The following is a 27,791-nucleotide window of genomic DNA, read 5'->3' on the forward strand; positions in this document are numbered from 1 at the left end:
CTTTCAGATAAACACCATAAACTAATGATTTTAGTATTAGTCTTAATTTCGTGCTTGGTGGGGAGGGATTGTGCAGGTAAAAGAAAAAAATCATTGGACTACAATAAGAATAACTTGGTTTCCGTTTAAATATACTTTATTATGTAATTACCGCTCTTTTGGGTGGGTTTTAAACTATGCCGTAGCTTTGTCTATGTTTAAGTATAACCTATATTTTCTAGTTATATATTATACAAGAATGAAAAGCTACATGGTAACGATCAGCTTTGTCCATGCACTCTTGTTACCCTGGGGTAGCAGACTTGGTTTTCATTAGCTTTACCAAATTCCTTTCTCAATCCTGAATCATAAATTGTATTCCTTATTTTAGAGAAGAATATTGCCAACATGTACTTTTTTGAAGTGACATATATCCTCTTCAGCTGTTTAAAAAAAACCCCAACAAACCAAAAACCACTGCCCCTCCAAAAAAAACCCAACGAAAATGCACAGCCCCTCCTCACCCCCCCAAAAAAACCAAACCAAATAAAGTCAAAACTCAACAATATTTTCCTTCTCACTGGTATTTTCTGATTCTTCCTGTATGCAAAAGTGTTATTTCCAAACTTTTGTTTTGCCCCAAGTATTTTAATTTATATTCTAGCTAATCCTGAGAAAATGCTGATTTACTGAAGTTGATTCTACTTTCACCTTCCTTGCTGCTTCTTGCAGACAACAAGGTTCAGGGACCCATGTGTTATCTAAGGGGATTTAAAAGTAGTAGTAATCTGAAGAACGGACATAGGAATAGCTCTTCTAAAGGGGGAGACAAGAGTAAACAGACTGAAAACCTACTAAATACTCCCTAACAACACAGTCATTTGTTCAGCTAGTAGCACAACTGTATACTCCTGTTATAAACGTGGCATTATTTATATTAACAATATTCAGTTAAATCTGTGAATCAAACAAATCAGTTACATTTTCTAAATGGAATACAGTGCAGCTATTTTTATATCTGAGAGTATTTTAAAGAAAGTTGTTGCTGGTGCAATTTAGTTCTGTTTAGGATCTTGGCTGTAAATTATGTCTGAAGCTTAATATTATTAAGAAAATGTATAGAATATTCTCTAAGGGAGTCTGTTCTCTAATACAGTCTTAGAAATAGCATAAGACTATTTTTACCAAGCACGATACTATGTTAAAAAATGCTGTGAAGTAAGTAGCAGTTTGCTTGCAAAGCACTTGTTTTGTTTCCTAACATACTGGAAATTACTGCTAAATTCTTTTAAGTTTTGTTATGGTTTTAAACAATACCTTTAAAATCAGCATTGTATTTAAAGCACCCTTCCTATGGAAGGGAAAGTGGTAGCTTCTGAGTTGTCTGAATGACTTTGTCAGGTCGCATATGCAGTTTGGGCAAATTAAGGTTACCTTTACACTGTAGGATTTCGGTGGTGTTAGCATATCCTTTTCTTTCACCCTTGATTGATTGCTATAGCTTATGCATTTGTACGTAGCTCAGCAGTTCCTTTCTAGACTTGTCATAATGTGTGCCGGCATCTTCAAAATAAACTCTAGAGAATCTAATTAGATTATAGGTCTTTGCTTTAGGTTGGATATCCCTTCTCATTTCACTGTATTTTTCTTGTATATTGAGAAAGCAAATCTCACTCTGATCTTGAGTTGTATATAGAATTATTCCGTTAATTAAAGCATATATATCATTACATAATATGTATTACACACATATTTATGGTTGGGTTTTTTGACCTATATTACTTTGAGGTCTGTTGGTTTTCTGTACCGCAGTGAAGATGAGATGAGCATCTTAGTTTTCTAATGTACATTTATGCTATTTTTGTGTGTTGATTAAAAGAAATGAAAGACATTGTAGAAGAAAGTAGAGGTTTTTAGATGAGGCTTTTATTAAAATATTAGAATGTACTATTCCGATTATCATGTTTCCTTTTCTGTAATTTCCCTCACTAAATTAAATATGTTCAGAGAATATGTTTGTATCAAAGAACATGACATTGAAATTCAAAATTAACTCTAATGCTTCACAACGAAATTACTCTTGTGATTTTATTTTTTTTTTCTTTTGTAAGTGGAGACTCAAAACCCATCTTGTGCATTTTGTAAATTGTCTCTGGCCAAAGTCTAATCATAGTGATTAGAAACACAACTCCTGTTGTATATTGTACAATTTCTCATTTCTATGTTAACTTTCATCTTAAAAACAAAATAAATGGAATGTGTGCTTATTTTCTAGAATGTTTCTAGATTTGTTGTTATTCATCGTCTTGTTATTATCCTATAGTGTCAGTCTACATTGTATACTGTAGGAAGTATATACTGTAGACTCTCCTAGCTAGTCATCTGAATTTCATAGTAAGTGGTGGTGGTTACAGATTTAACATGATGTAAGATGAAGTCTTATTGAGTCTGTCATCACAGCACTCTCCAATAGCAAAATCAGTGTACCAGAATGTTTCAAGGTCTGTGGTGTAATGGAATTTTTTTTTTTTTAACTTAATGAAACTCTTGAAATCTGCGGCTTGGAACACGTAGACACTATTCAAATTTTTTTTTTCCATAAAACAATTTTAATGCATTAATATACCTGAACAGAATAATTCTGAAATGGAATATTGCAGTCATGCATCAAAGTATGCATTTAAGTATTTCTTTAGGAGTTAGAAGGAGCATGAGTTGTTTCTGTTCTCACATAAGGGACCATGCCTCTCCCTCCCCAGTGATGCAATTTTTTTTTTTAAAGAGTTTATAATAGTAACAGTAATGTTTTGAAATGTCTTAGTCTACCATGAATTTGTTTCTGATGTCCACTGTATCTTTGCTGCTATCTGATACCAGATATTGACAAATAACAATAGTGACTGAAATGTGTCGAGTTGGAGATGTAAGTGTACTGTGTAATCACTATACCACTGTGAGGCAGGCAATGGCTCAGTACTTTATTTTGAGCTTCTGTAATATTCATAGAATCTCTATACAATATTTGAAGAATTTTGCTGCCTGAAAAGGTGCTAATAATCATAATTCACGAGTCCTGATATATTGCATCTTCCCTCCCTGACTAGATAATACCTGTGAGTTCCTCAGAGAACAGCTTAAATACAGAGCTTGCTGCAAAATACGTTATGATTTCAAAAGAAGAAAGGGAGGGGCTAACATGAGAGGAAGAGATTTTGTAGTATTTAATTCTGGTGGGGCAACTGAAGAGCTCTCCTGTTAATGAAATTTACAGTCAGATATGGTGGGGGGGAGCAATTCTCCAGAGACTTTTGTGGTTTTTTTTCCAATTCAAGTTGCTAAGAATTGCATTTCTTTCTAATAAATCTACATCTGCTAGCACGTCTATTTAGTGCATTTGTGTTTGTGGTGTTTGCATGCCATCCTCTCTGTAGTTCGGTTCCTTTTAAAAGACCTTACCTCAACTATTTGTTGTCTTGTGATGTATTTACGTTTTGATCTGGTAAATAAATGATCTTGTTCTGTTTTGGGCTGGTTTGAGTTGTATTTAGTTAAGTCTTTTGCATATAAGCTTTTTAGGTTAGATTTCGTTAAATCAAAATGGCACTTTTTAGTGTATTGGGGTTTTCAGTCTTCAATAAATTAAAAATTTCAATCTTCAATAAACTAAAAATTTTGTTTGCTATTTCTATGGAACAGTATATTTGTAAGCTGGAAAAAAGATCTTGTAGGGTAGTAGTTGGTAGCTGATATGCTCAAATTAATGTATTTACACTGGACTTCAAAAAAAAAAAAAGTGTAAGGAGGGGTTTGCTAGAGCACAGGTACAGAATAGGCTTCTATTTCTTAGATTAAGATCATTCCATTTGTACTTTTAAAGCCGTACTTAGCAGATTGCTAATGTGGACAAGAAGGATCAACTCGAGGAAGAAAGATTGACAGTATGTCATGACTTACTAAAAAGTAGAGTGCAATAGCACTTCTTATTTTTAAACACAGAAGCATTTATAATGTAGGAAGACTCTTCTATTTGTGTTCTGTGCAACCACTTGCTAGTGCCATGCAGCTTTAACGCCAGCAACAGTTGTGTGCGCAGCTTGGTAATCTTGTACAATGGTATCTTCAGGAGCTGTGGGGTTGGCTATGGCTTTGGTTTCTGAGCTTTAACCACGTATTACCCCTTTAATCATGCCTAGGGTGTTTATCTGCTGCTGGAGTAAGAAATAAATAAAATTGCTGCAGTGACAAGAAGACTGGTCATTGGTTTTGCTGTCTTAGGTTTCTAATTAGCAGTAGTAAGGCTGATTAATACGATGAAGGGAGTTTGGATATAGTGAATGATAGCTGTTCAACCAGTTGTCGCTATTTCAAGGTATGTTGTTGCCAGTGCAGAGGTAAGAATATTGACACTAAGTAGTTGCGGATGCACCATCTTTGGCAGTGTTCAAGGTCAGGTTGAATGGGGCTCAGAGCATCTGATCTAGTTGAAGATGTCCCTGCCCGTGGCAAGGGGGTTGGACTAGGTGTGGTGGGTTGACCCTGGCTGGGGGCCAGATGCCCACCAGAGCTGCTCTCTCACTCCCCTCATTCACTAAACAGGGGAGAAAAAGTATAACGAAAAGCTTATGGGTCGAGATAAGGACAGGGAGAGATCACTCACTAATTATGGTCACGAGCAAAACAGACTGAACTTAGAGAGGGAATTCATCTAATTTATTACTAAGCAAAACAGTAGACAAATGAGAACTAAAATCAAATCTTAAAACACCTCCCCCCACCCCTCCCATCTTCCCGGGCTCAACTTCATTCCCGGCTTCAACCTTCCCCCCTCAGTGGCACAGGGGGACGGGGAATGGGGGTTACGGTCAGTTCATCACATGTTGTTTCTGCTGCTTCTTCATCCTCAGGGGGAGGACTCCTCTCATCGTTCCCCTGCTCCAGCATGGAGTCCCTCTCATGGGAGACAGTCCTTCATGAACTGCTCCAATGTGAGTCTCTCCCATGGGCTACAGTCCTTCACGAACTGCTCCAGCCTGGGTCTCTCCCACGGGGTGCAGACCTTCAAGGAGCAAACTGCTCCAGCATGGGTCCCCCACGGGGTCACAAGTCCTAACAGCAAACCTGCTCCAGCGTGGGCTCCCCTGTCCGTGGGGCCACAGGTCCTGCCAGGAGCTTGCTCCAGCGTGGGCTTCCCATGGGGCCACAGCCTCCTTTGGGTGCCTCCACCTGCTCTGGTGTGGGGTCCTCTGTGGGCTGCAGGTGGAATCTCTACACCCCCTCTTCCTTCCTCCATGGGCTGCAGGGGGACAGCCTGCCTCACCATGGTCTTCACCACAGGCTGCAGGGGGATCTCTGCTCCGGCGCCTGGAGCACCTCCTCCCCCTCCTTCACTGACCTAGCATGTCTGCAGAGTTTCTTACATCTTCTCACTCCTCTCTCTGGCTGCAAAGCTCTCCCTCTAACTGTTTTTTTCCTTATTAAATATGTTACCACAGAGGCGCTGATTGGCTTGGCCTTGGTCAGCTGCGGGTCCATCTTGGAGCTGGCTGGCATTGGCTCTGTCAGACATAGGGGAAGCTTCTAGCAGCTTCTCACAGAAGCCACCCCTGTAGCACACCCCCCCCCCCTTGCTACCAAAACCTTGCCACGCAAACCCAACACACTAGGTGATCTTTAAAGGTCTCTTCAACCCAAACCATTCTGGGGTATTTATCACCAAGGTTAGTTTCTACCCAGCTGAAGCTAATTTAGGAGCAGTGGGGAAAATTTTGTATCTGTTGGTGGATGTTTTCAAGTGTTGTCAGTAGTTGTGGGCTTTTCAGCATCTCCTACACAACAGAAGTTAGAAAATGAATCCGATCTGTGTCATCATCGTATCTGGAAAAAAATCTCCTAGTTTTATTTTTCAGTTATGTCTTAATGTACCTTGTGCACAAAATAAGCTAAACTCAGAAATATTAATGTAACTCAGCTGAGAACTTAAAGGAAGGAACTGCCCAAAATACTGTTAAATATTTCCAGATATGTCAGAGCATGCACAAAATCAAATATCTGTTCTATGCTCATTAGGAAAAGCGTGATGCTAAGTGCATTTTATCTAGAAGTAATCATACATAGATAGCAATTGGGATCTGCATCCATGCTCTTGCAGAAAAGGCTTCTGGGTAGTAGTGTGGTTGCAAAGAGGGATCCAAAGATCAGTTGTCAGAAAAAAAAATTACAATTTAGCAATACTGATATTTTACAAGCAGTATCTACTGTGCTGCTATTTGAATAATACTTGAGGAATAATTTAGTGACTATTATTTCTGCAACTCTTTTTAGTGACTACACAGATGAGCTTGCTCATCTAATGTGACCTTCACAGCACTGAAGGGCTGATGATTTTTCTCACATATGCCGGTTTGGAGAGAGGCTGTTGAGTTGCGTCAGGCCAAAAATTATTTTCTGGAAAAAAATGTATTTCCTAAATTTAATTACAGATGCTCTTTTCATTAGTTTATGGCTAAACACTTGAAGCTTCCAATTTTCAGGGAAATCACAATTTTTAAAAAATATTATCTTTTAATTGCTCTTATTTTGGGAAATGGTAGTGTCCAAAAAGATGCTGGTGGCAGTTATTAGTGATGAGTGCTTGTTGATGTGGGTTTTTTGGTTTGCTTTCTCTCATTTGGACCTTTTGGGTTTTTAAGTAATCCAGGACAAGTTCAAACTGCCTGTTTATATCCATCTTTTACACAAAGGGATTAAGTCTTTCTAGAAGATTCTTAACCTATTTGTCTATTTTTGTCATGTAGACGTGGGCTGAGAGCAACAATTGGAAACAGGCTTCACACTGGTGACTGGCAGGGCCAACACAAACTGAGCAGACAGGGAAGGATGGGAAGGGTGGTTTGAATCACTTCTCCGTTTACGGAACTGAGTGAGTTTCGTAGTCTGCTCGTTTCTGAGTGGGTAAGCTACAGGACACCAACAGTTGACTCTTATCTTCTATTATATTTCACTGGGGAAATTATGGGGTTTTGCCTTGTTGCAATTTCAGTGGCATGTAATAACTTATTAACCTGTCTAGTCTGCATTTATTATCCATCTGATAAAGTTTGGATTTCATTGTGAAGAAAACCGATACTGGCGTTGAACAGCCGTAACTTTGTAAGGTGCCATTGTTCTGCTTCATTACATGGATATTGTAACTGGGACTTGAGCAGACAGCATATTTTCTAGTATAGACAACAGTAAATGTCAGTCATTTCTGTGCCAGGGTTAGATTAGTGTGTTAATTGATAAGTGAGAGACTTAATTCTTGTGGTCCCTTGAAGCCAATATATCATCCGTTTGTTTTCTGTGGAAATAATTAATCTTGGGTCTGACAATACATGCACGTGGCTACGAAGTGTTCATTATACCCATTTGTGTGTATAACCTCAAATATTTTAAACTTCATGTGGATTGTGGTTTTGGGGGGTTTTTTTGAATATATGAAAATAGTTTCTTAAAATGCATGGAGGGGTTTTTGTCAGGAGTACATAGACTGTGCATGCTCTAATAGCCTTCAAGCTTCTGTCATGGGTTTGGCTTGTGCAAAATATTGTAATTGTTTAGAATGCTCCTGGTTTGGTATATTATTTTTGTGGGTGGGTTTTGGTAGTGGTAGGATATGGAATTTTTTGGGCAAACCTCCTAAAAATGGAGTGAAATTCTAAACCTCCTCTGATATGAGGATGACCAGTTTGTTCCAGCTGGAAAATGCATCTCCTCTGGATAATAATCTACTTGATTTAATGTATGATTAATATTGTATGCTGATGTATTCATGTGATTGTCAGTGTCTTGAGCCACTCTTGTCTTTTTATTATTGTAAGGCTGAAACATAAATCAGTGGGTTTTTTTCTCTTTAAATTGTAAAGGTTTGCAAGGTACGCAAAACCTGTTTGGTGTTTTAGATGATCTAGTGGGCTGAAGGAGCCGTAGCATCCTCTGTGCAAATGTGTGCCTCTAGGATGATGCTGATTTCTAGAAGAGCTTAGTTTAATATATGTATACAAAAGACTGTTGTGATCAGTTTCTGTAATAGTAGTTTTACATCAATCAAGGGAAGGAAGGTTTTTTGTGTTGCTCAAACCGTGTTTTCCATGTTTATTAGGAATAAGTACATCAAATCTTCCTAAGTATGATCTCCAGTATATAGACTTTTGCATGCACACAGATACATACATATTAATATCTACACATACATATGCATGCAAACAGATTCATAATTTTATAGATATATATGGAATAAAAAGACACAAGCTTCTAAAGAAACAGTGTTTCTAAATGTGAGTTTGGCAATTTTTAGTACATCAACGGTAGCAATCCAGCACTTTATACACTGCACAGTACTATAATTTCGGGTTTAAAATTTAGTAGCTATTAAAACAGAGAATGGCCCAAGAATATAAATACCCTTTATTGAGAAGGGATTGGATTCTAGATGGTTGAAGAGAGGCAAAAGCAGTGTCTGTCTGTGCGAACAGCAGTGCACAGCTCTACCTCGTCTAGCAGAGAGGACTATGGTGTGGTTATGGGATGTCAATGTACACCTTTTCTGAGCTGGTACTGACTTGTGTGCTGTGTCTTGCTGGTGAAAGTGTACATGCAGCTACCCAGTGAAATGATCCATTGGGAGGACTCTCGTGTCCCTGCACCCCGAAATTAATTTGATTTTGTTTCCTCATCTGGACAAGCTTTCCAATTTTTATATTGGTATGAATAACTACCAGTAAATGATATCTTAAGAGGGTGGGTGCTGTGAGAAGTCTTGCCTCTGAATGTGAAATGGTAGCTCTAAGTGCAACTTCCTATCAACCAGCTATGCACTGATGGAAGGTGAGCTAAATCTGCAGTGCTCAAAAGGAGCCCCTGGTTTTCGTGGAGCTGAGGTCATCACAGCAGCTCTTCAAGTGGATCTCTGTGTAGCCGACAGGAGTGCTCTGGCGTGAGGAAGGAGAGACACTGCTTTCTTCAGATTTGAATCTAGCCTGCAATTTCAAGCCACTAACCTAGTTCAAAGTAGCTAAATTCTAGCAGAAAGGAGAAATTAAATTTGGGGCGACTGTCTGGGGGATTCCAAACTGATTAGTTAGAAGCACTGATCTTGTATGATCAGGAGGTTTTCTTGAGCATAACCTTCAATATGAGGGGATACAGGAAGATGAAATCTTGACAGGACACATGGCAGAGATCATGTATGGCAAATCTGCTGAGTATGAGAAGCAAGGAGCTTTCCTTGTTTAATTTTATATACACAGACTAAATATGTGGTTTTTTTCTTCATTTCTTCAGTAACATGTCTCAGGGAGTTTTGTGAATACTAAACTTGCATTATTCTTAATAAAGATGGAGGTTGTCTCCAAGATGACCATTTTCAAGAATAAAGCTTTGTTCAGCTGAGGAGGTAGGAAATCTGTGTTGCAGGTACCTTTAGTAAATTATCTGTCTTCTCATAATGTATGAGAGGGTAAGAAAACATTCTCCCAGGGAAGTTAAAAAGACCTCTTGGGAGGTGGTATCACAGAAATGAAGAAAGAAGCATTTTCCAGGAATGGGTGGTGATGAGAAAGAGTTTAGTATGTAGGGACGAGAACATATGAATACCTAGAGATTGTCACAGAGTGTCCTTGGTTCTCTAAGGCTTTGTAGTTTTCAGTAATATAAATATACATCGCTTTTACTGGAAGATCAGATTTTATATTTTCTAACCTAGGAAGTAAAAATATATAGTATTTAGCATATGTGTTGGGTTTTGTGTGGCAAGGTTTTGGTAGCGGGAGGGGCTACAGGGGTGGCTTCTGTGAGAAGCTGCCAGAAGCTTCCCCTGTGACTGATAGAGCCAATGCCAGCCGGCTCCAAGATGGACCCGCCGCTGGCCAAGGCCAAGCCAATCAGTGCCTCTGTGATAACATATTTAAGAAGGGAAAAAAACAAGTGAGAGAGCTTTTGCAGCTGGAGTGAGAAGATGTAAGAAACTCCGCAGACACCAAGGTCAGTGAGGAAGGAGGGGCAGTAGGTGCTCCAGGCGCCAGAGCAGAGATCCCCCTGCAGCCCGTGGTGAAGGCCATGGTGAAGCAGGCTGTCCCCCTGCAGCCCATGGAGGAAGGATGAGGGGGTGTAGAGATTCCACCTGCAGCCCGTGGAGGACCCCATGCTGGAGCAGGTGGAGGCACCTGAAGGAAGCATACTAAAAAATAAAGCTAACAGATACTGCAAAAGCATGCTTTCACCTAACTGGGGAAAGCAAAGCTATTCCTTTCTAGTTTAACATACTTAAAACATTATTCTGGAATAATAATTGAATTAAGCATTGAGTGCAGCATACTTCCTTTGCAACAGAGTGCAGCTAAAAATTATTAGTGAAAGACATTCAAGAGGAATTTATTGTATTTGGAAGCAAACTACCTATAGTTACATAAAACAAAGAAACCAAAACCAAACAACCAAAAAACCCCCACCCCGAACAACCCAAAAACCCCAGATACCAGTTTTTGTATACCTAGAATTCTACATAGGGTTAGGTTCCCCTTGTGGTAGGCATTTTGTACTCTGCCCTGGTATATGATTTTAAGTGTGCATGGTTTTCTTTTATTTAGAGAGCTTTGGATGAAGAACAACTAGTTCACATAAAGATCATATTTGCAAATATAAAAATACAAAACTGACCTGTGATGTCATTCTGACTTAGATCACTGGCTCCTTTAGGCAGTGGATGTCATCTCTGTATATGGCTTTGCTCAGTGATTGCTCTCTTAAAATAATGAATGTTCCCTTCCCTCCTGCTCCCACATTAGTGATGAAATTCAATTCCGTATCAAATAAAATTTGGAAGATTTTCCTCGTCTATTTGTCATAGTCTTCTAGATGGATAGATGTCTTCAGGAACAAGTACCATCTTTCTTGGATTTTTTGTATTTGTTTTCTCCTCCTGAGTGTCAAGTTTGCTTCAGTATTAGAACTAAATACAAAGTTTTGTCTCTGAATCTCATCAGTGTTAACCGTTGTTTTTTTTCCAAAATACTGGTTTCAAATTCTTCTACTATCCCACGTTCAAAGTTTCAATAGACAAGTGAATCTTTTTTTTTCTGGTCATTGAAGATGGAGAGAACTTCAGTAGAAATGTATGATAACAACTGTCTTGCATAGCACGCAGGGAGAACCAAAAGCTTTTGACAGCGTTTGCAAAGGAATCTAAGTGGAATCACCTGCACTGTCTTGAGAAGAACACAGAGTTCTTAATATTTTATTAAATTTAAAAATTCTGTCCAGATGAAAGTAAAATCCACTTTTTTACTGGGGAGCAAAAGAAATAATGCTATTTGCAGTTCTGAATGTTTGAATCTATTGTTCTGCTGCTGCTGAAAAACTAGAGATAAACAGTATTAGAAAGCATTTATATAAATTCTGTGTTTCCAAACTTTCTAGTTTTAGCTACCACAGAAGCAGTTGTGTGATTTGAGAAGATGGTTGTTTCAGTTAAAGAACAGAAACACTGTGTTTTCTTTTGTTACAGACTTTTGTGTATTGTTCAACTATAATATTTTGCTTGGTTAAAACTGGGCCACTCCGAAATAGAACTGCTATATATTATTTGGTTTATCTCTTTATGGATTCCTACTGTAAGCGTGCATACGCTGAAACACTTAGCTTGTTGAACTTACATGAGGGTACCACTCTTAGGTATGTATGGCCATCTCCAGTGCTTAACACTCTAGTTGACCTGGACCTCCTGCTGTGGGTTTTTTGAAGCTTCTTAATGCCTGGTGGAATATACTGTAATCATCTCAGCTTTGGCAGTGAAAACTCTGCTTATTGGTTAAGTTTTTACTCAGCGTTTCTGGTGATGACCCTCCCTGAGGTACACCCTGCTGTAGGAGTAGCCGCCATTCTGCCTTGGTCTGCCAGTCTTCAGCTATCAGACCCGCAGGAGCTCTGAGCTTTAAGCTGTTTGGATAACATGGCAACCCAAGGTCTCTGCAACATGAACTTTGTGGTCTACAACAGCTAGCAGGCTCAGTTGGACTGCTGTCCTGTCAGTACTTCTGAGTATAAGTTCTCCAACCTTCAGTGATTTGAACGTGAATATAATACGGCAAACACTGCCAGCTTCATTAAAGCTTGAGATTATTGATCTAACATTACTTATGTGATGGGAAAGTGCCTATGATGTATGTGGCAAAAAATATAGGAAAAGGTTTAAACGTTTCTGTGTATGTTCTCCATGGATAGCAGGGAACTGTATTCAATTTGTTAGGCATGCAGAATACCCAAATTTCACACTTAATTGAAATTAACTGGATCACTGCACACAGTACCAGTATGTGTCTTTTAGGGTTCTTAATTCCACAAGTCTAATGTTTACTTTGATTTTATTTTTTACTTTATCATAATAGTTCTTTCTCATCTTAATTTGTTTTCTTATATGAGATTGAGAGTGGGTAGGGAGTTGTTGCTTAAAAAAGAAAGTACCTAGAAATCTAATCCTAAATTTGTCATTACTTAATAACACTTTCTTCTAGACTTTGAAACAATTGCAGAAAATTTGAAATTCAGAATGATGGAATCCTGCAAATGCATATTTGAATATTATTATAAATATTTCCTTTCAGTCGCATTATGTTGCACAAAATCAGATCTTAGTCTTTTTCTTTTGATTTACTGCTTTTCATCTTCTGTATTTATAAAATTCTGTTGTGGAGTTTGGTGGGAGAGCTTAGTGTGATAATCTGTGTCTATGGTTGGAAGACCATTACTGTGGGAAAACCATAGAAGTTAACAAGTAATTTAGTTGTAGTGGAAACTATAGAGCTGTAGTAGAAGCATCTACTATTTCTTGGTGGTTGGGGTTTTTTTTCCCCAAATATATTAAAAATTGAATAAATGCTTTGTCCCTTGCAAAACTAAAGTAGTGTTTTTTCTTTTAGCACTGTCACTGCTGCTCTGCCTTCAGAGCATTTTCGGTTAAGTTCTTTAATTCATCTTGAAGGGGTTGAATGACCTCAGACCTTCCTGCAGGCTGAATATCTTGTATCTGCAGTTTTTTCCAGTCTGTGAAAGTACTTATTCTGTGTTTTATCTGGGTTGGGTTTTTTTAAATGTTATAGCGTATTCTATTGATCATCAATGAAGTAAATATTTAATGTTTGTTTATTTCTTGTTATTGTAGGCATTGGATCAAGACAGAACTGCATTACAGAAGGTGAAAAAATCTGTGAAAGCAATATATAATTCGGGGCAAGGTAAGACATTGTATTCAGTTTTACTTGAGAACCTTAGCATTTGATTTCACGTTCGAGAACAGCAATTTATCCTGTTGAAGTGTATACCATGAGATGCTTATCTGTTTAGGAGTGTTTGGATTTAAAAATTTTCTTTATTTGCTTCTGATTATACATCAGATTGTGTTCTCCGATTCTTTCACCCTCATATTCCTTCTCAAAGGCCTCTAGGAGAATTCCCCTGGGTAAATTTTCCTGTTGTCATAACATTTGAAGCAGTTACCTTCAACTAGAACAGTGACAGGATAGTGTCCTAGACTGAATTTGTGGAGTGCACTTCTAAGTGAAATAAGAATGAGAACTTATTAAAAAGCTTTAAAAATAAATAAATAAAAAGAAATATCTATAGGTAGATGTGTTTGTTCTGTCAACACTTGCTTTCTCATAACAAGTACAATAAAAATTACGTATTTCCCTTCTTAGCTAAAATAGTGGAGATTTATCATTATTTTGCTTGTTCGAAGACACTGTTGATGTTTCATTTGAGCTGTAGTAATAACTTTGAGAGGATAGGTGGCTGGAATATGAATTGATAATCAGTTTGAGTTCAGTAACAAATGACGATCAAACACAGATCAATATACAAATTGGGTTTTAAAAATGTTATAAAGTATACCTGGCTTCTACCTCTGTTTCTCTTACGGTCTAAAAACTGTGCCAGAGGCAGATAGGGTAGCAGAGCTGTACACCTTCTGGCTGTAAATACTGGATTTTAGTTAGCTTTTCTGTAACTTCAGTTGATGATGAATGTTTTCCCAATAGACTGTGAAGCCTGCTCCAAAGTGAGAACAGTATTTGGTACGTGTGTATTTAGTTTTATGCTTTTAAAAGTATTCAGATGCTCCAAACAGTTTTTCCATTTAAAAGTAACTACTTACTGAATTTCAAAACTGATGAAAATTGTAGAACATGTGAAAAGTGTTCTTCCTGCTTTGAATCATATAAATGATAAAAGAGATTTTAGCTAACATTTGATTTGAGTCTTGTAATAAAAGTAATGTTGTTTTCAATGCCTGTAAGTAGGCCACACTATATCATGAACTAATCTCATTGAGTAAAAGCAATTAAAGGTTAGTTAATGGTTTTAATTGGCTGCCTCTGCACTTAAAAAGGACCAGAAATAGATAGATATTTTTTTTCTTTTCTTTTCTTGAACAGGTTTTGTTTCAAAGTTACAAGTTAGTATGACTTTTTTTTTGGATAAAGAAAGCACTGTATGTAATACTCTAGCTCCCTCTTCAGTGACTGAATTAAAACTCAAACTCGTGTTGCCTGCTTGTACAAAGAGAATTGCTAAGCCAGCTATTTTCCTATCATGCTTCAATGATGAAAGTGGATTTTGTTAATGGTTAACTTCACGTAAAACATACTGAAACCAGCTGTAAAATGCATTGTTGTTTATCAGCTCAAGTGAGAGTTAGGTCACTATTTTCGTATTCCATAAGAAAGCTTCAAACTACATTTTGACAACTCAGAATTGGAATTTTGGTTTGCAAATTTAGCTGTTTGCTAGAAGGTGAGACCATAATTAAAGTAATGGAGTAGGAAAAGTTTTTGGGTTTTTTTTAAACTCCCTTGCTTCATAATCTCCTTTTGAGAACTCTAGCTGGACTAGTGAGAAATGGTTATTTAGGGGCAATAGAAATTATTCTCTCTTCAGTAATCCAATTCATACTCTACCAAAAGACATAGCTAGGATATTTTGGGTTGTGTTGGGTTGGGTTTTTTGTTTTGTTTTTTGCCTGAAGTAACGTTTGAACAGTGACATTCACACAATGCAATGTCTCATACACAATTCTTCAGAAAGCCCTGGCCTTCTGGTGTGTTGGTTTGTTCCTCTTCATTGCTGAATTATGAACCACAAGGGACTCTCTTCTGTTACGAAGAGAGCTTAAATATCACCCAAATACTTTTTGCTTTTTGTGCACATCCCTCACCCATTTGTCATGTTTAGATTTAGATCTTCTGCTGTGGAAATGAAAACATACCAGCACAGAAATGTGGAAGTCCCTTAGAAAAGTCCCATCCCTTTTTCCCTAGCTAAAGTACTGTTTATGAAATCCAGTGAGACATACAAATTGTGATACCTCTTTCTCACCGCTTCCTCCTTAGCTGGCTTGCTGTTTATTTCTGGCATGATAGATTGCATCTGTAGCTAGGAACCCATTTTACATGAATGGTGCTTGAACTTAATGGAGAATCTGTTCTGACTAGTTTTCCCATAACATTTGGATTGAATTGTAACAGCAGTAGATTGCACAATTAGTTTTGTTGTAGATGTTTCAATAGCTCTTTTCCATTAGTTCCCCAATATAACTCCCAAATATAGTCAAAAGATTTTAAACAATGGAGAAATAAAACATAAAATCCATGCAAGAACAAAGATACTGAGTCAGACCAGCAGTGCACGTGGTCTCCTGCAATGATCAGCAGCAGATGCTTGAGGAAGTAGAAGAATGGTGCAAAGATGGAGTGATTATTTTTTTTATTATTATTTTTTAGTATTTTTTTAAAGACTTTCTAAGCTCACAATGATATGAAGGCCAGGATTTACCTGAGTCAGGACTGATATCATGAGGCTTGATATTTCGTAACGGACTTTTACCATTCCTTTTGTCTAAGGAATTTAAATTCATGTAAATCTTTATCATTTGTAGTTTTGCATCAGTCTAGTTAAATGTACACTTGCTCCCTTGTGAAGTTTTCCATGCATGCTCTTCAGGCCTCGAGTCCCCTGAGGAGCAGACTGGCCCTGTCCATGTCTCAGAGCATTGGCCTCAAGCCAACCAGAATGTGTCATTTGATGTCAAATTGAGGGACTTTTGCATGTTCTGGGGCATGACAATTTGTAGGGGGCTTTGAAGTCCCAAAGCTTGCTAGAGTAATGTTGGAGGCCGCCTTGGTGGATGAATCCAAACTTGATTCAGTGTTGTCCGCTCTACTTGTTGAAATAGGTTTCTGGATTGCGTTGTTTCCACAATCACCCACAATATCCCTTTTCTGAACTCATCAGCCCTAGGGCTTTTTGGGGGTGGTTTTTTGATTTGGTTTTTTTACAGAAATTGTCACATACATTTAATCATCCTTATTCTGTTTCTCCGAAATGGCAGCATAGACTTTCTTTTTTTTTAAAACAAGGAAGAGGAAGAGTGAATTTTGGTGAACAGTGACAAGAACTGCACACAATATTAAGGGTTTAAGCATACTATGGCAATGTCTTTATGTTGCTCTATTGCTCTGTTTCTTTCTTAACAATTTCTGATGTTCAGCTTTGTTCTGCTTGGTACTGAGTGTCAAGGCAATATAACTCCAAAACCTTTCTTTATAATGTCTATTACACAATAATTTCTTAAAGTTAGTAGTGTTTTCCGTCATGTGTTATGCTTACCTAATGCACACTTTCATGCATTGGCCATTCAATATGGGATTTCTCATCTAACTTGGGAGCTACCCAGATGTGAGCCTGTTGCCATAGACTCTGTGCACAATCAATGAATTTATGTAGAGACTTCTAGGGTGAGATAATCTGATTTTCTCTACATTTACATTAGGAAGAGCTGAACTGTAACTTTTCCTGTGCTGAATGTAAGGGGAAGGGTAGACCCCAAGCTCCAACATGGAGATCTTTGTTGTAGAAGTCTGTGTTTGGACAAATTGATCTCACCTTTGGAGTCAGCTTTTGTTTCTGTCGCCCTGAATAATTTATACTATTGTATGGAAAAGAAGAACAGAGTTTATCACTACAACTCTTATTTCCTGACTCATTTATGTGTTGTTAGATGATGTGGTCCTTATCACAGGACTTCACTGGTGACCTCCCTCTGTTGAGAAACTTAACTCTTTATTCCTTCCTTTCCCCCATCTCATCGTTTTGACCTCTTTTCCCTCTGTGTGGGGCTCATCCTTGTTATCCTTTGTTTAGTTCCTTTTAGTGTTTCAGTGAGGGACAGACGTTTTCAGAAATCCAAACAGTTAATTTAATGTGGACTTCCTCTCCTCATATGCTTGTTAATCCCCTGGGGAGGCAGTTTTGGGAAGTAAAAAATTATTTTTATGAAACCTGTGTTTCTTGTTCATTCATCCACATGTCCACCAAATCTATTCTGCACTGTAGTTTTTACGAATTGCCTGAGGAATATATCAGCATTACTGCTCTGCTGGTGCATACTTGAATTCTAGTTCTCTCTGGAGCTCTTATTAAAAATAGCTATTCTATTCACTTCTCATTCTTCTTGTAGTATTGAGGCTGTTATAAATAAGAGGCTTTACAGCTGTATAGTTTGCCTATTTTATTTTTCTGTACCTGGGTCTAAGTGACTTGCCATTGCTCATTTTGTCAGCTTTTATGAATTCTACTGTTAGCACTTAGATTTGGTATAAATCCTCTGCAGTAGAGTTGAAAGAAAATTCTTCCATGAGAACTTCAAGTACATCAGCAATGAACAGAGATGCAAAAAGAAGTCATTTACCTTTCTGGGCTGGTTTATTTCTCGATGCTCTTACACTGTGATGATCTACAGAACCTGGCAGACTCGCTGAGATGCTCCTTGCTCTGAAAATCTTTGAAAGAGGTTTTTATTACTTTTCCCTTCAGCAATCTCAGTCCAGAAGTTGTGATTGTTATCAAGTCCAGATAAGAATATGGTGGTCAATTTTTTTTTTCTTTTCTATTATTTTTTCATTACATTTCAGCTTTGTACAGGATGAGATGAGAAAGGATGCCTTCTTCTTTCAAATAACTTCTTTTGCCATCCTTTTTAACCTTGCCAGCTTTCTTGCTTTTTCTAAAGTCTTTCTGAGTCTTTTTTCATGTGTATGTTTTTCCATTCATAAATGCAGCTTGACTTTGACCTTGGTTATTTTTCCTCTGGCTACCCATGGAACAAAGCAGTTTTATAAGTGCAACAAAAAAATAGCTGATCAGGATTCTGAATCATGAAATTCTTTTTTTTTTTTTTTTTTAACTTAACTAGATATGCAGAAGTAATTCAGTAATTCTCAGTAATTTAGATGTTCTTCAGGTTTCTTTGGGTATAATTTAAGTATAATCACTGACAGGAAAGAGTTGTGTTTGGGCATTTTTCTTCTGTAAACTATTTAACTTTTTTCCTTCAGTGTTCGCAGGGTAATATATCTGAACCAAAACTGTTTTAAATAAAGGAAATTTAAGGCTTTAATTCTAGTGATCTGTTTTCTAGCTCCAGTATAAAAAGGCTGCTCTTTAACCTCTCTTAACCGTATTTGTTCTTCAGTTTCCATGCTTAATATGCACAAGTAGACATGAATTTCACTGGGTTCAGAAGGATATGCTAAAATTCTGATAACTTTTGAATGGGAAATAAACATAGTACTTAATGTTGTGGGTTTCAATGAAAGAGTGCAAATTCTATGAATGCCTTGGGATTCTGATTTAAGTCTTCTATCTTTGTCCTGGGAAAAGTTTCCCACAAGGTGGCTTTAGGCATAGACAACTTCAGGTGACTGCCTGGGGCAGCAGAATTAGGTGGAATTAAGTCCTGGGAAGCCTTAAGCCTGAGCCTGTGCAGTGCTGGGGCTCAGTGCAAGAGGGCTCCCTGCTTCTGGTGAGTACTGCTGTGTAGCAAAAGGCTGCTGCAAGCAGCTGTGGCTGTCATTCCTTTCTAAGTTCCTTGGATCTGTGTCTCCAGTTTCATTTGTATTATTTCCTCTCTTAACACATAATCGTCAATATACAAATTATAGCACAGAAATGATGGTTGCTGCAACATTGCTGCTCTATGAGCCCTACCAAGATTTTCTAAAAAACAAAGGTAAATTCTGTGCTGTTTCTCAGAGTTAGAACAGAACAGAATATTTCAATTGGAAGGAACCTACAGCAATCATCTAGTCCAACTACCTCCAGCTGAAGGTGTGAATTGTGGAGAAGAAAAGATACATCTTTCAGCTCAGAAAATATCACTGCTGTATCCGGTCCAGTATGTTGCTTTGTAGTACATCTGCCTTTGTGTAGTGAAGCCTTCAGCACTGCCTACGGTACTGGCCTTGCCAGATCCCATTGGGGAGGGGATGATCGTAGTCCCTTTTGAGGGGAGCTCCCTTTGTCAGTGAGGGCAGAGCCCATCCTCCAATGTCTGGTTCTGGCACCTCTCAAGGAGCTGCTGGAGGAGGAGGCTGGCTGTCTGGGGAAACTGTTCTATTTTCATCACAGTACTGAGCTTTGTTTACAATATTGAGAAGACACGAGCCAGTTCTAGTAGGCAAGCATTATCCTTTGTACGTACTGCTGTCATTGTTCCTGTCTAGGAACCTCACTAGGGTTATTAAAGTCCTTCCTACAGTACTTGTATCTAAGGAAGTAAACATCAAGTCATGCACATTATAACTTGCTTTATGCAAAGGAAATTCTATTAGGACACGGGGAAGTCATTTCCGTGTTTGCATGAGGCACCTACAGGGAGATTAAAGCATGTTCTTGGCTTTAAGCATGCTGGTTTTCATATGTTGCATTTTAGCATAGGCTACGCTGCAGATTTAATTTTTCATCTGTGTACCTTTAAGGTCACATGGGGAGCTACCTTACCTCTTCAATAGAAAACATTTCTTCTCCTTTTACAAGACGTACGTTGATAGTTCTGTAAAAATTAAAATATTATTATTCTTACTCAATACTTGAATTTTATGTGTATATGTGTGGTAATTACACAAGTATTCTTTTTACATCATAACCAAAGCCTTATGTCTAGATTCAGGTGATTTGCGATCTGGGATACTTGAGAATTTCCTATACATTGTTTTAGGACAATGATCTGCTTCCTGCTTCCTCTCTTGGATGGGGAATTTCTTTTGCCTTTCCTCAGATAAAGGAAACAGTCGTCTTCAGCTCTTTTTCAGTCTCTTCACAAAATTATTTTTGAAAATGCTCTATGAAACAACGCAGTACTTAAAATCAAAATACTAGGAAATATGGTGGGGTTAAAGGTGCTTCGCTGGCAAGGACAGGGGTTCCATGATCCAGCAGATTTCTTTGCAACCCTTCCTTTTTCTTCAGAACAGTAGGGACATTGGAGCTTTATTTAGCTCAGGACTTTATAAGGCAAAGCTCCTTCTTAGATAAAGTTTTCTGTGTATACTTCTGCAACATCTCTTACATCAAAACAAAATGCATATTTTATTATTATATTCATATTTATTATTTTTTTATTATATAGTGGTTTCCTTGATTTTAATACTAAACTATTTGATTAAAACCATATGGTTTTGGAACAGTTTTATTAAAAACATACTGTTTGAGTTACAACTCCATATTAACATATGATTAAATATCTGATCTTTTGAAAACCTCAGTGTTAATGTCTGATTTTAGAATGTAACTTGTCTGATGCATGGGCTTTGGTTTTGGTAAATAAGCATTGTGATTGTTTTTTGTTGGGTGTTATATTTTTGTCTTCTAGTAGGTTTTCATTGTTTTTTGTTGGCGCTTTAGTGCATTGTTGTTTTGAGGACCTGTAATACCTTGGAAATATTATTTAACTCTTCATTAGCTCTTAGTTAATGTCAATGTAGATTCATTGTGGGGCATTATCCACAAGCCTCATTTGAAACTTTAGGGGGTTTTGGGTGTGTTTTCCTCCTTCTTTTCAGGCCCCTTACCCCCCCCCCCCCCCCCCCCCGTAATTCAGATGTTCTCAGGCAGTATAACAACTTGAAGAAAATAAAACTTGCAGGTCTTTCAGGGGAAAACATGGTACCTATTGGCAACTATTCTGTCTTTCTCCTCCTTCCCCCCTCCCTTTGTTGCACAGAACTTGTTCTAGTTAGAATAGCTCTGTGGTTTTGTGTTTGTGGCTTACCAAAGAAAAACATAGTAGGACTAGGAAACTCATTAAAGTGAAATGTTGATTTAATTAATACCAACAATATTCTTCTAAGAGAAATGGAGGTGATAATGTGTGTCCCAAAAGGGCCGTAGTGACAAATTTTCTATTTAAAGATGCTAAAATAGCAGTAACAAAAAAAAATTATGGAAACAGATGCCAGAAGGGAAAGTAATAGAAGCAGGAAAAACATTTTGGGCACAATGGTCTGTAATTCAGAATTTCCTTCATCCTTCAGTTAAGGATTTTGCTTGCTTTCACTGGCTTCAATTATATCTTCTTGGGTCTGACCTCTGTATGTCCAATTTGCTATTAAATATATTGAAACAAGTCTTTGGCTGGATACCAATATACATTCCATTTTGTGGGGTAACTCAGTTTTACAAAGGAGGTGAAAAGGGTCACGAGCACATGTACTTACATTGTTTGATTGATCTTATTACTTTAATAACTACAGAGCTTTTTTCATTGATGTATTACAACTTCAAGTCACTGATTTGAAAGAAGCATATATATGTCTGTTTGTGAAATAATTCTTTTTAATATTAAAATTATTGTATTTTTCAGTAAATGCATTAACTTGTGGCTTTTTTGAAAGTACTATTTGTCATTTGTTTTGTCAGTGTATTGCATTACCTAAGCTTAAAATAATTATTGACTATCTACAAGAAAAACTTTCTGATTTTTAATTTTTCTTCGCAGATCATGTTCAAAATGAAGAAAACTATGCACAAGTACTAGATAAATTTGGAAGTAATTTTTTAAGTCGGGATAATCCAGATCTTGGCACAGCTTTTGTAAAATTTTCCACGCTTACTAAAGAATTATCAACGCTGCTGAAGAACCTGGTGAGAAGTTTCAAACTTTCTTAGTTTTATAGTTTTCCCAAAATAAAGTACAACAGCTTCATTATCCTGATGATAATTTTGGAGATGCTTGCAGTTTTCTCAAACACACTATTTCTGCAGAGATTATCTCTAAAGGGTGTTATTGCACACTCACTGTGTTTGATTGTTAATTGGCAGTTAAGAAGAAAAATATAAATGTTAAGACATCACTTGAGGAATTGTTCTCAAGTGATTGACAGTGTTATATATCTCTTCATATGGACATTATTTTAAGTCATTCCCTGACTTGAAGTCTTTCCAGTTAAAAATCCGATACCATTAGTTAAGACTGTTTTATCTTAGCTGAAAAAGAGAAACTCTTACTTTCTGGAAGAAAAATAACAATTTGGGGAGTATGCTTAAATGGTGTTAATAGTCCATTCTCCCTGTGGTATACAAAGCATGCTTAAATATTAGACTTATGAAGATGGTTTAAAGGTTTGTCTTTTCTAAAGTTCATCTTAGAACTTTTACTTCTGAAAACTGGATAATAAAACTGTAGTCACAGTAAATATCTTTGAACACTGAAAGTAACAAAGCCACGCTTCTTGTGAAATCATGTTTTATGGGTTTGATAGCTGTTGTAATCAGAAAGTGGTAGCTTCAGTTTTATGTTTTTCTTGTAGCTGGGCCTATCTCCAAGCTTTTTGGTGTGTAAAGTATACGCAATATTACATGCTTTCTTTCCTAGAGTCCCGAGCACAACTGCTTTAGGTCACATCAAAGGTCCCTGCAGCCAGAACCCTGGCTTTGCCGGTTGCCCAAGAGTGAATCTTTAGGGAAGAGTGAAGGAAGAGAGCAGACATATGGGGATAGCTTCTGTACTGTGGTCATGACAGCTCAGAGACGTTGGAGTTGGAGGCAGTATCTTTTGCTTTGTAGTCCTTGTTAGGTATTACTTCCATGAATTTGTCTAAGGATTTCTTGGATATATGCTATGCTTGGCATAGAAGATGGTGAATTTCATGCTCTCTGAAATAGCAATTCTATTTCTTTTGAACTTGATCCTTGCCCAGAGAGGTTGTGGAGGCCCCATCCCCGGAAGTGTTTAAGACCAGGTTGGATGGGGCTCTGGGCAATGTGGTCTAGTGAAGAGTGTCCCTGCCCATGGCAGAGGGGCTGGAACTAGATGATCTTTGAGGTCCCTTCCAACCCAAACCATTCAATGTTTCTATGATCCTTTCATTTATTGTTCCCTGTTTTCCCGAGGAATTTACAAATAGCTGTAATTCTTCCCTGCCTCTGTTACTTTTGTAGTCGAGTCCTAGTTATTCAATAACTTGGATTGTCCTTGTTGGTGCTTTCTGTATCTTCTTTTAGTGCTCTTGTACCCTTTTCTGAAATGAGGGGGGACAAATGTGAAGATGGTTTCATTTCTTTTTCCCTTTGCTGAAGGCTGATTTCTTTGATGACTGAGCATTGAGCTCGATGTTTGCAAGGGATTCTATGTTGTACCTTCAAGGTATTTTTTCCTTGTGATGTTTTTCTTGATTATTGTTATTTCACAAGCATGATTCTGTATGCAGTTTTCTCTCCTTATGTATCACACTGCATTTTTCAGCATCGACTTCAATCTTTAATTTCATTCTTTCAGCAGTAAGTGTTACAAGGTTCTTATGCAACTCTTCATACCTGGCTTTTGCTTTACTACCCAATATAGCTTAGTATCAGCAGACATTCTCATCTGAGATTCACTTATAAACATCTCAGACTGCACAGGCCCAAACAACGCTCAAAATGGGGTGTCACTTCTGACCTCTCATGCTTGTGCTTATTTCTGAGCCTCGCTGCCTCTTCATCACCTACTTACTCATCTGAGGATGATCACACTTATCCTAATAAAGCTCGCTTTCTTTGAGAGCTTTGCTCTGGCCTATTATCTGGATGGATCATCCTTTGTTTATATGTTGGCAGTTTTAAAGTCCAGTAGGTATGTGAGGGACCTACTTTCCTCTTTAAAGACTTCTGTCATTGTGGGTTATTTTTGGCCTCCTTTAATCTTAATTTAGCACACAATTAAAAATAAATATTTTAAAATGTGTGTTAAAGTGCTGTTTGAAGACAGTTTGGTACTAGAACTCAAGTTTGTTGAAAGCTCTCTGGACCTCATCATTCCTTGCAGGGCTTCCACAGAAATTTTTAACTTCTTTCAACTGGCAAAGAAGTAGTGGGGGATTATTTATTTGTTTGTTTATCGAGAGGAAAGAGCTCTTTTAACTTAAGAAGCCACACTCATTCAAAACACCATTATACTATTTCAGCTACACTGTGAAGCATTGTCGATCTACATTCTTGTTGACAGGATTTAAACTAGGCTATTCCCTGATTTACTTTATTCAGCAGTCTCAAATAGACAATGAGCTTATTTTACAAATCTCTCAACATTTTAAAAACTTATTTTTCACCTTTCTTCTCTACAAGATAGATAATTCTGCTTTGTTGACCCACTGTTCTTAAGCATCATTCTCATTAATACAATTACACTGAAAGAAAAAGTTTTTTGTAAATCAAGATAGAAATTGAGGTCCAATGAAAAAGCAGTTGAGAGGAGGGCTGTATAATGTCACTGATGAAGCCCCACAGTACAGGCTGTGGCTTGTTAATAAAATTAATTGAAAAAATGGCAGAAGATATTAAGATGAATGGCAAGCAAATAGACTTTTTTTTACATAGAGCACATTGTTGCTGCCTTATTTAGTACATGAAAAATAAAAGAATGTATGTTCTTTAAAGACAAGAGGATGAATAAGGAATAGAGCTATGCAGTAGGCAACAAAACCTTCAAAAATTTGGATCCATTTTTATTAAATCTTTTGAACTTTAATTATAAGTCATTAAATATTTTCCTGTGACTTGTGATATTATGAGAAGGACGGTGCAGAATAATTTATTTTTTTTCTGTGTGAAGGAATTATAGAGGGATCACTTTGAGGGTGATCTTCACTTAGTTGCTATGAAGTAAAGCCAGCAACTTGTATTACATATACAACTCTTGGAAACCATCATTTTGAAATGATCGTTCTTCACGCAAGGTCAATCATAAAAGCATATCCGTTAATCATTTTAACAAAAACAACTGTGTTGCTATGTAAACTTTACTATAAACTGTTGACGTTATCCCTAAATATAACATCTGAAACTGAAAACATACAAATATCATATTTCTCAGTTTGATTTTGTTTTTTTTTAAGATTATAAGAATGACAGAGAATGACCACTTCTGTAACATTTTGTAAAGGTAGTTACATTGTGATTGGCCATTGTCCACACTCCTCTATGTTTTCAGCAATCTCCGAGTGTCCCACCAGAATCAGTTTCTCTGCTTTTTACTACTTCTATCTCCTTTCCTGTTCCAGATTTTATTCTTTATGCAGTAATTCATTATAATAATGCATTAAAAAGCCATATGAAGATCTGCATATGTGAAGCTCAGTGTGTCAATATCTTCAAATTGATCTAGATGAGGTTTTGGTAGAACATTTGGAGCACTTGCAGATAACTTGGGTTTTGGATTTTTTTTTTTTGTAGAATTTTGTATGGTGCTTGGCTTTTTCCAAATGTTTAAAGTCTGGTGTCCCCCCCGCCCCCCCCACCTCCCTTTCTGGAAATGTCCTCAGCTAATCTTTGTGGACAAATTATCTTCTCTTCACATCTCTCCTCCCCAAATTATAGTATGTTTTTCCATCTGTTAAGGTTTTTTTCCTTTATTTTGCTCTAGATATGAGACAGTTTTACTTTATCAGATATATTTCTAATTCATTTGGGTTACTGTTTTATCAAATCTTCAACAATGTAATAAATAATTCCAAAATCTTACCATATTGGAGTAATACACTGCTATTTAGGGTAGTGTGTTTTTTCCCTAGCTGGCTACTGTATTCAAGTACAAGTATGAATGGCTTGAATTGGTTATCTTTAATGGATATACTTGAAAAAATGGGGGGGGGGGGGAAGCTACAGTAATGTACTGTTGTTCATGCCTGCCCTGAAAACTACTTTGAATCTGCCATATCCACCTATATTGCATGTGTTCTCTCTAAAATATTTTGAATATTTTTTTTCTCCTCAAAATTCACATTTGAGATATGAACTTCAGTTAAGGGTGTTAAGTGGAAACTGATTGAAATGGTTGAGAATGAAAACAGTTATAGCTTTTATTTAATCTGTGTATTGATAAAGTAAGTATTACGTTAATCACTTGTTGACTTAATATTCATAATTCTTTTTCTTCTCCAAGAAAATTGACGTTGCCGAGGAGTTGTTAGTTGTGAGGTATTGAGATAAAAAGCCAACAGAGGACAAATTGCGAAAGGGCGTAATCCTCTACAAATTCCCTGACTCCTCTTATTTCTGTTATGAAATAATATTGGAAGAGGGGCATGTGCAAATGTTTAAGACAAAAAAAAAACCCAGAACCTAGCTCTTTAAATGGAATCAAAGCTTAGACTGTCTGCTATAAACTCCTTTAGCGAAGCCAGGTAAAGAAAAAGTCTTTTGGGGTTTTAATCACTGAAAGCGATGAGGTTGCATTTTTTTCATACAAAATTAATATTTGAGTGCTATGTTGTTGCGATTAAGGAGAAAATCCCTTCTCAGATCTTGATCTTTTAAGCCATGAAGAACCTTTGCTCTCTGTTCATGTTATTGTTCGAGGCTGCAGCTCAAGGTGTTCTAGTGGCTGTTGTTCATCTTGCTCTGAATACATTCTGAATGTAAGATTTTGTGACTTTAAAAAAGATAAAATATTGACACATGAAACAGTTGTCTTTATCTTGAATATGAAGATACAAGTGTGTGTCATATGTTTTCTGAATTTGAATCCATCTCATGCTAGGAATAATTATCTGTTATGATATCTGCAAGCTGTCTAAAAAGAACAATACTTGAGGGGTGGCTGACAAGCCATCAGATGATAATTCAGTAGTTGTACAATAACCTGTGTTCAAAAGATCCATCTTCCCCTCTGCCATGTGGAGTGCCCAGTGCTTTCCAGAGGATAATGTCCATGGAGTTTGAGATCTGTGCTTTTAGGACTGCGTTGTATCTTAAGGCCATGGGCGTCTGAGCTGCATTCCAGCTCTGACAGCCTGCTTTGGCAGTAATCTCTAGGGGACCTTAGAGAAATCCTTCTGCCCAGGATATTTGGAGAGTAAAGCAAGTTTGGTTGTTTTTTTTCTTTTCGGTTAAGGACTGATAGTGAATCTAATGGAGGAAAATGCACTATTTTTATATATAGTGGATATAGTTCTTGTAAATAATGATATGGTATGAGAAGTTGATTATAAATTGGTACGAGGCCCTGGCTCTTAAAACAGCAGTGAATACGCACGGGTCATGCCTTGTTTCGTCAATTTATTTTACTGCTATGAAAGAAATAAACTGTGATACAAGGGTGAGATCTCTTATGTTTGTGTATTTAACATTGCATAATGTCACTTTTAAAAACCAGAATATTTAATTTTTCATACATGTCTTTTGAATATATAAGGAGTTTGTGAATGGTACGTTATCCCTGGAGAGCCAGCTTGAGTGATCGTTTTGATCTTCTCATCTGTATGGATTATCTGTTTCACAAAAATTTCTTAAATTAATTTCATGGACAAAAATATGCTTAGAAGACCTTATGACCCAGCTCCCCTGTCCTATACACATGGCAGATTAAAACCGATAACGTAGCACTTCACTATTCCTTTTGTTTACAAGCAGAGGATGTGGTGTCTTGCAGCCTTCCCATTGTTCTCCCTATTCTTCCTTAGCATAGGAGC

The 27,791-nt window shown here is 37.3% G+C and overlaps 1 protein-coding gene across 2 annotated transcripts in view; it reads left to right on the plus strand.

Moving 5' to 3' along the window:
- ASAP1 (ArfGAP with SH3 domain, ankyrin repeat and PH domain 1) overlaps positions 1 to 27,791 on the plus strand; it is a 160,834-nt gene that overhangs the window by 69,773 nt on the left and 63,270 nt on the right. For both annotated transcript variants that reach the window (XM_054816367.1, XM_054816369.1), the window contains 2 exons: positions 13,175 to 13,247; positions 21,842 to 21,987. In XM_054816367.1, the coding sequence (XP_054672342.1) occupies positions 13,175 to 13,247; positions 21,842 to 21,987 (219 nt within the window). The remainder of the gene's footprint in view (positions 1 to 13,174; positions 13,248 to 21,841; positions 21,988 to 27,791) is intronic.

This window comes from Grus americana, chromosome 2 (assembly GCF_028858705.1).
Source record: "Grus americana isolate bGruAme1 chromosome 2, bGruAme1.mat, whole genome shotgun sequence".
Lineage (NCBI taxonomy): Eukaryota > Metazoa > Chordata > Aves > Gruiformes > Gruidae > Grus > Grus americana.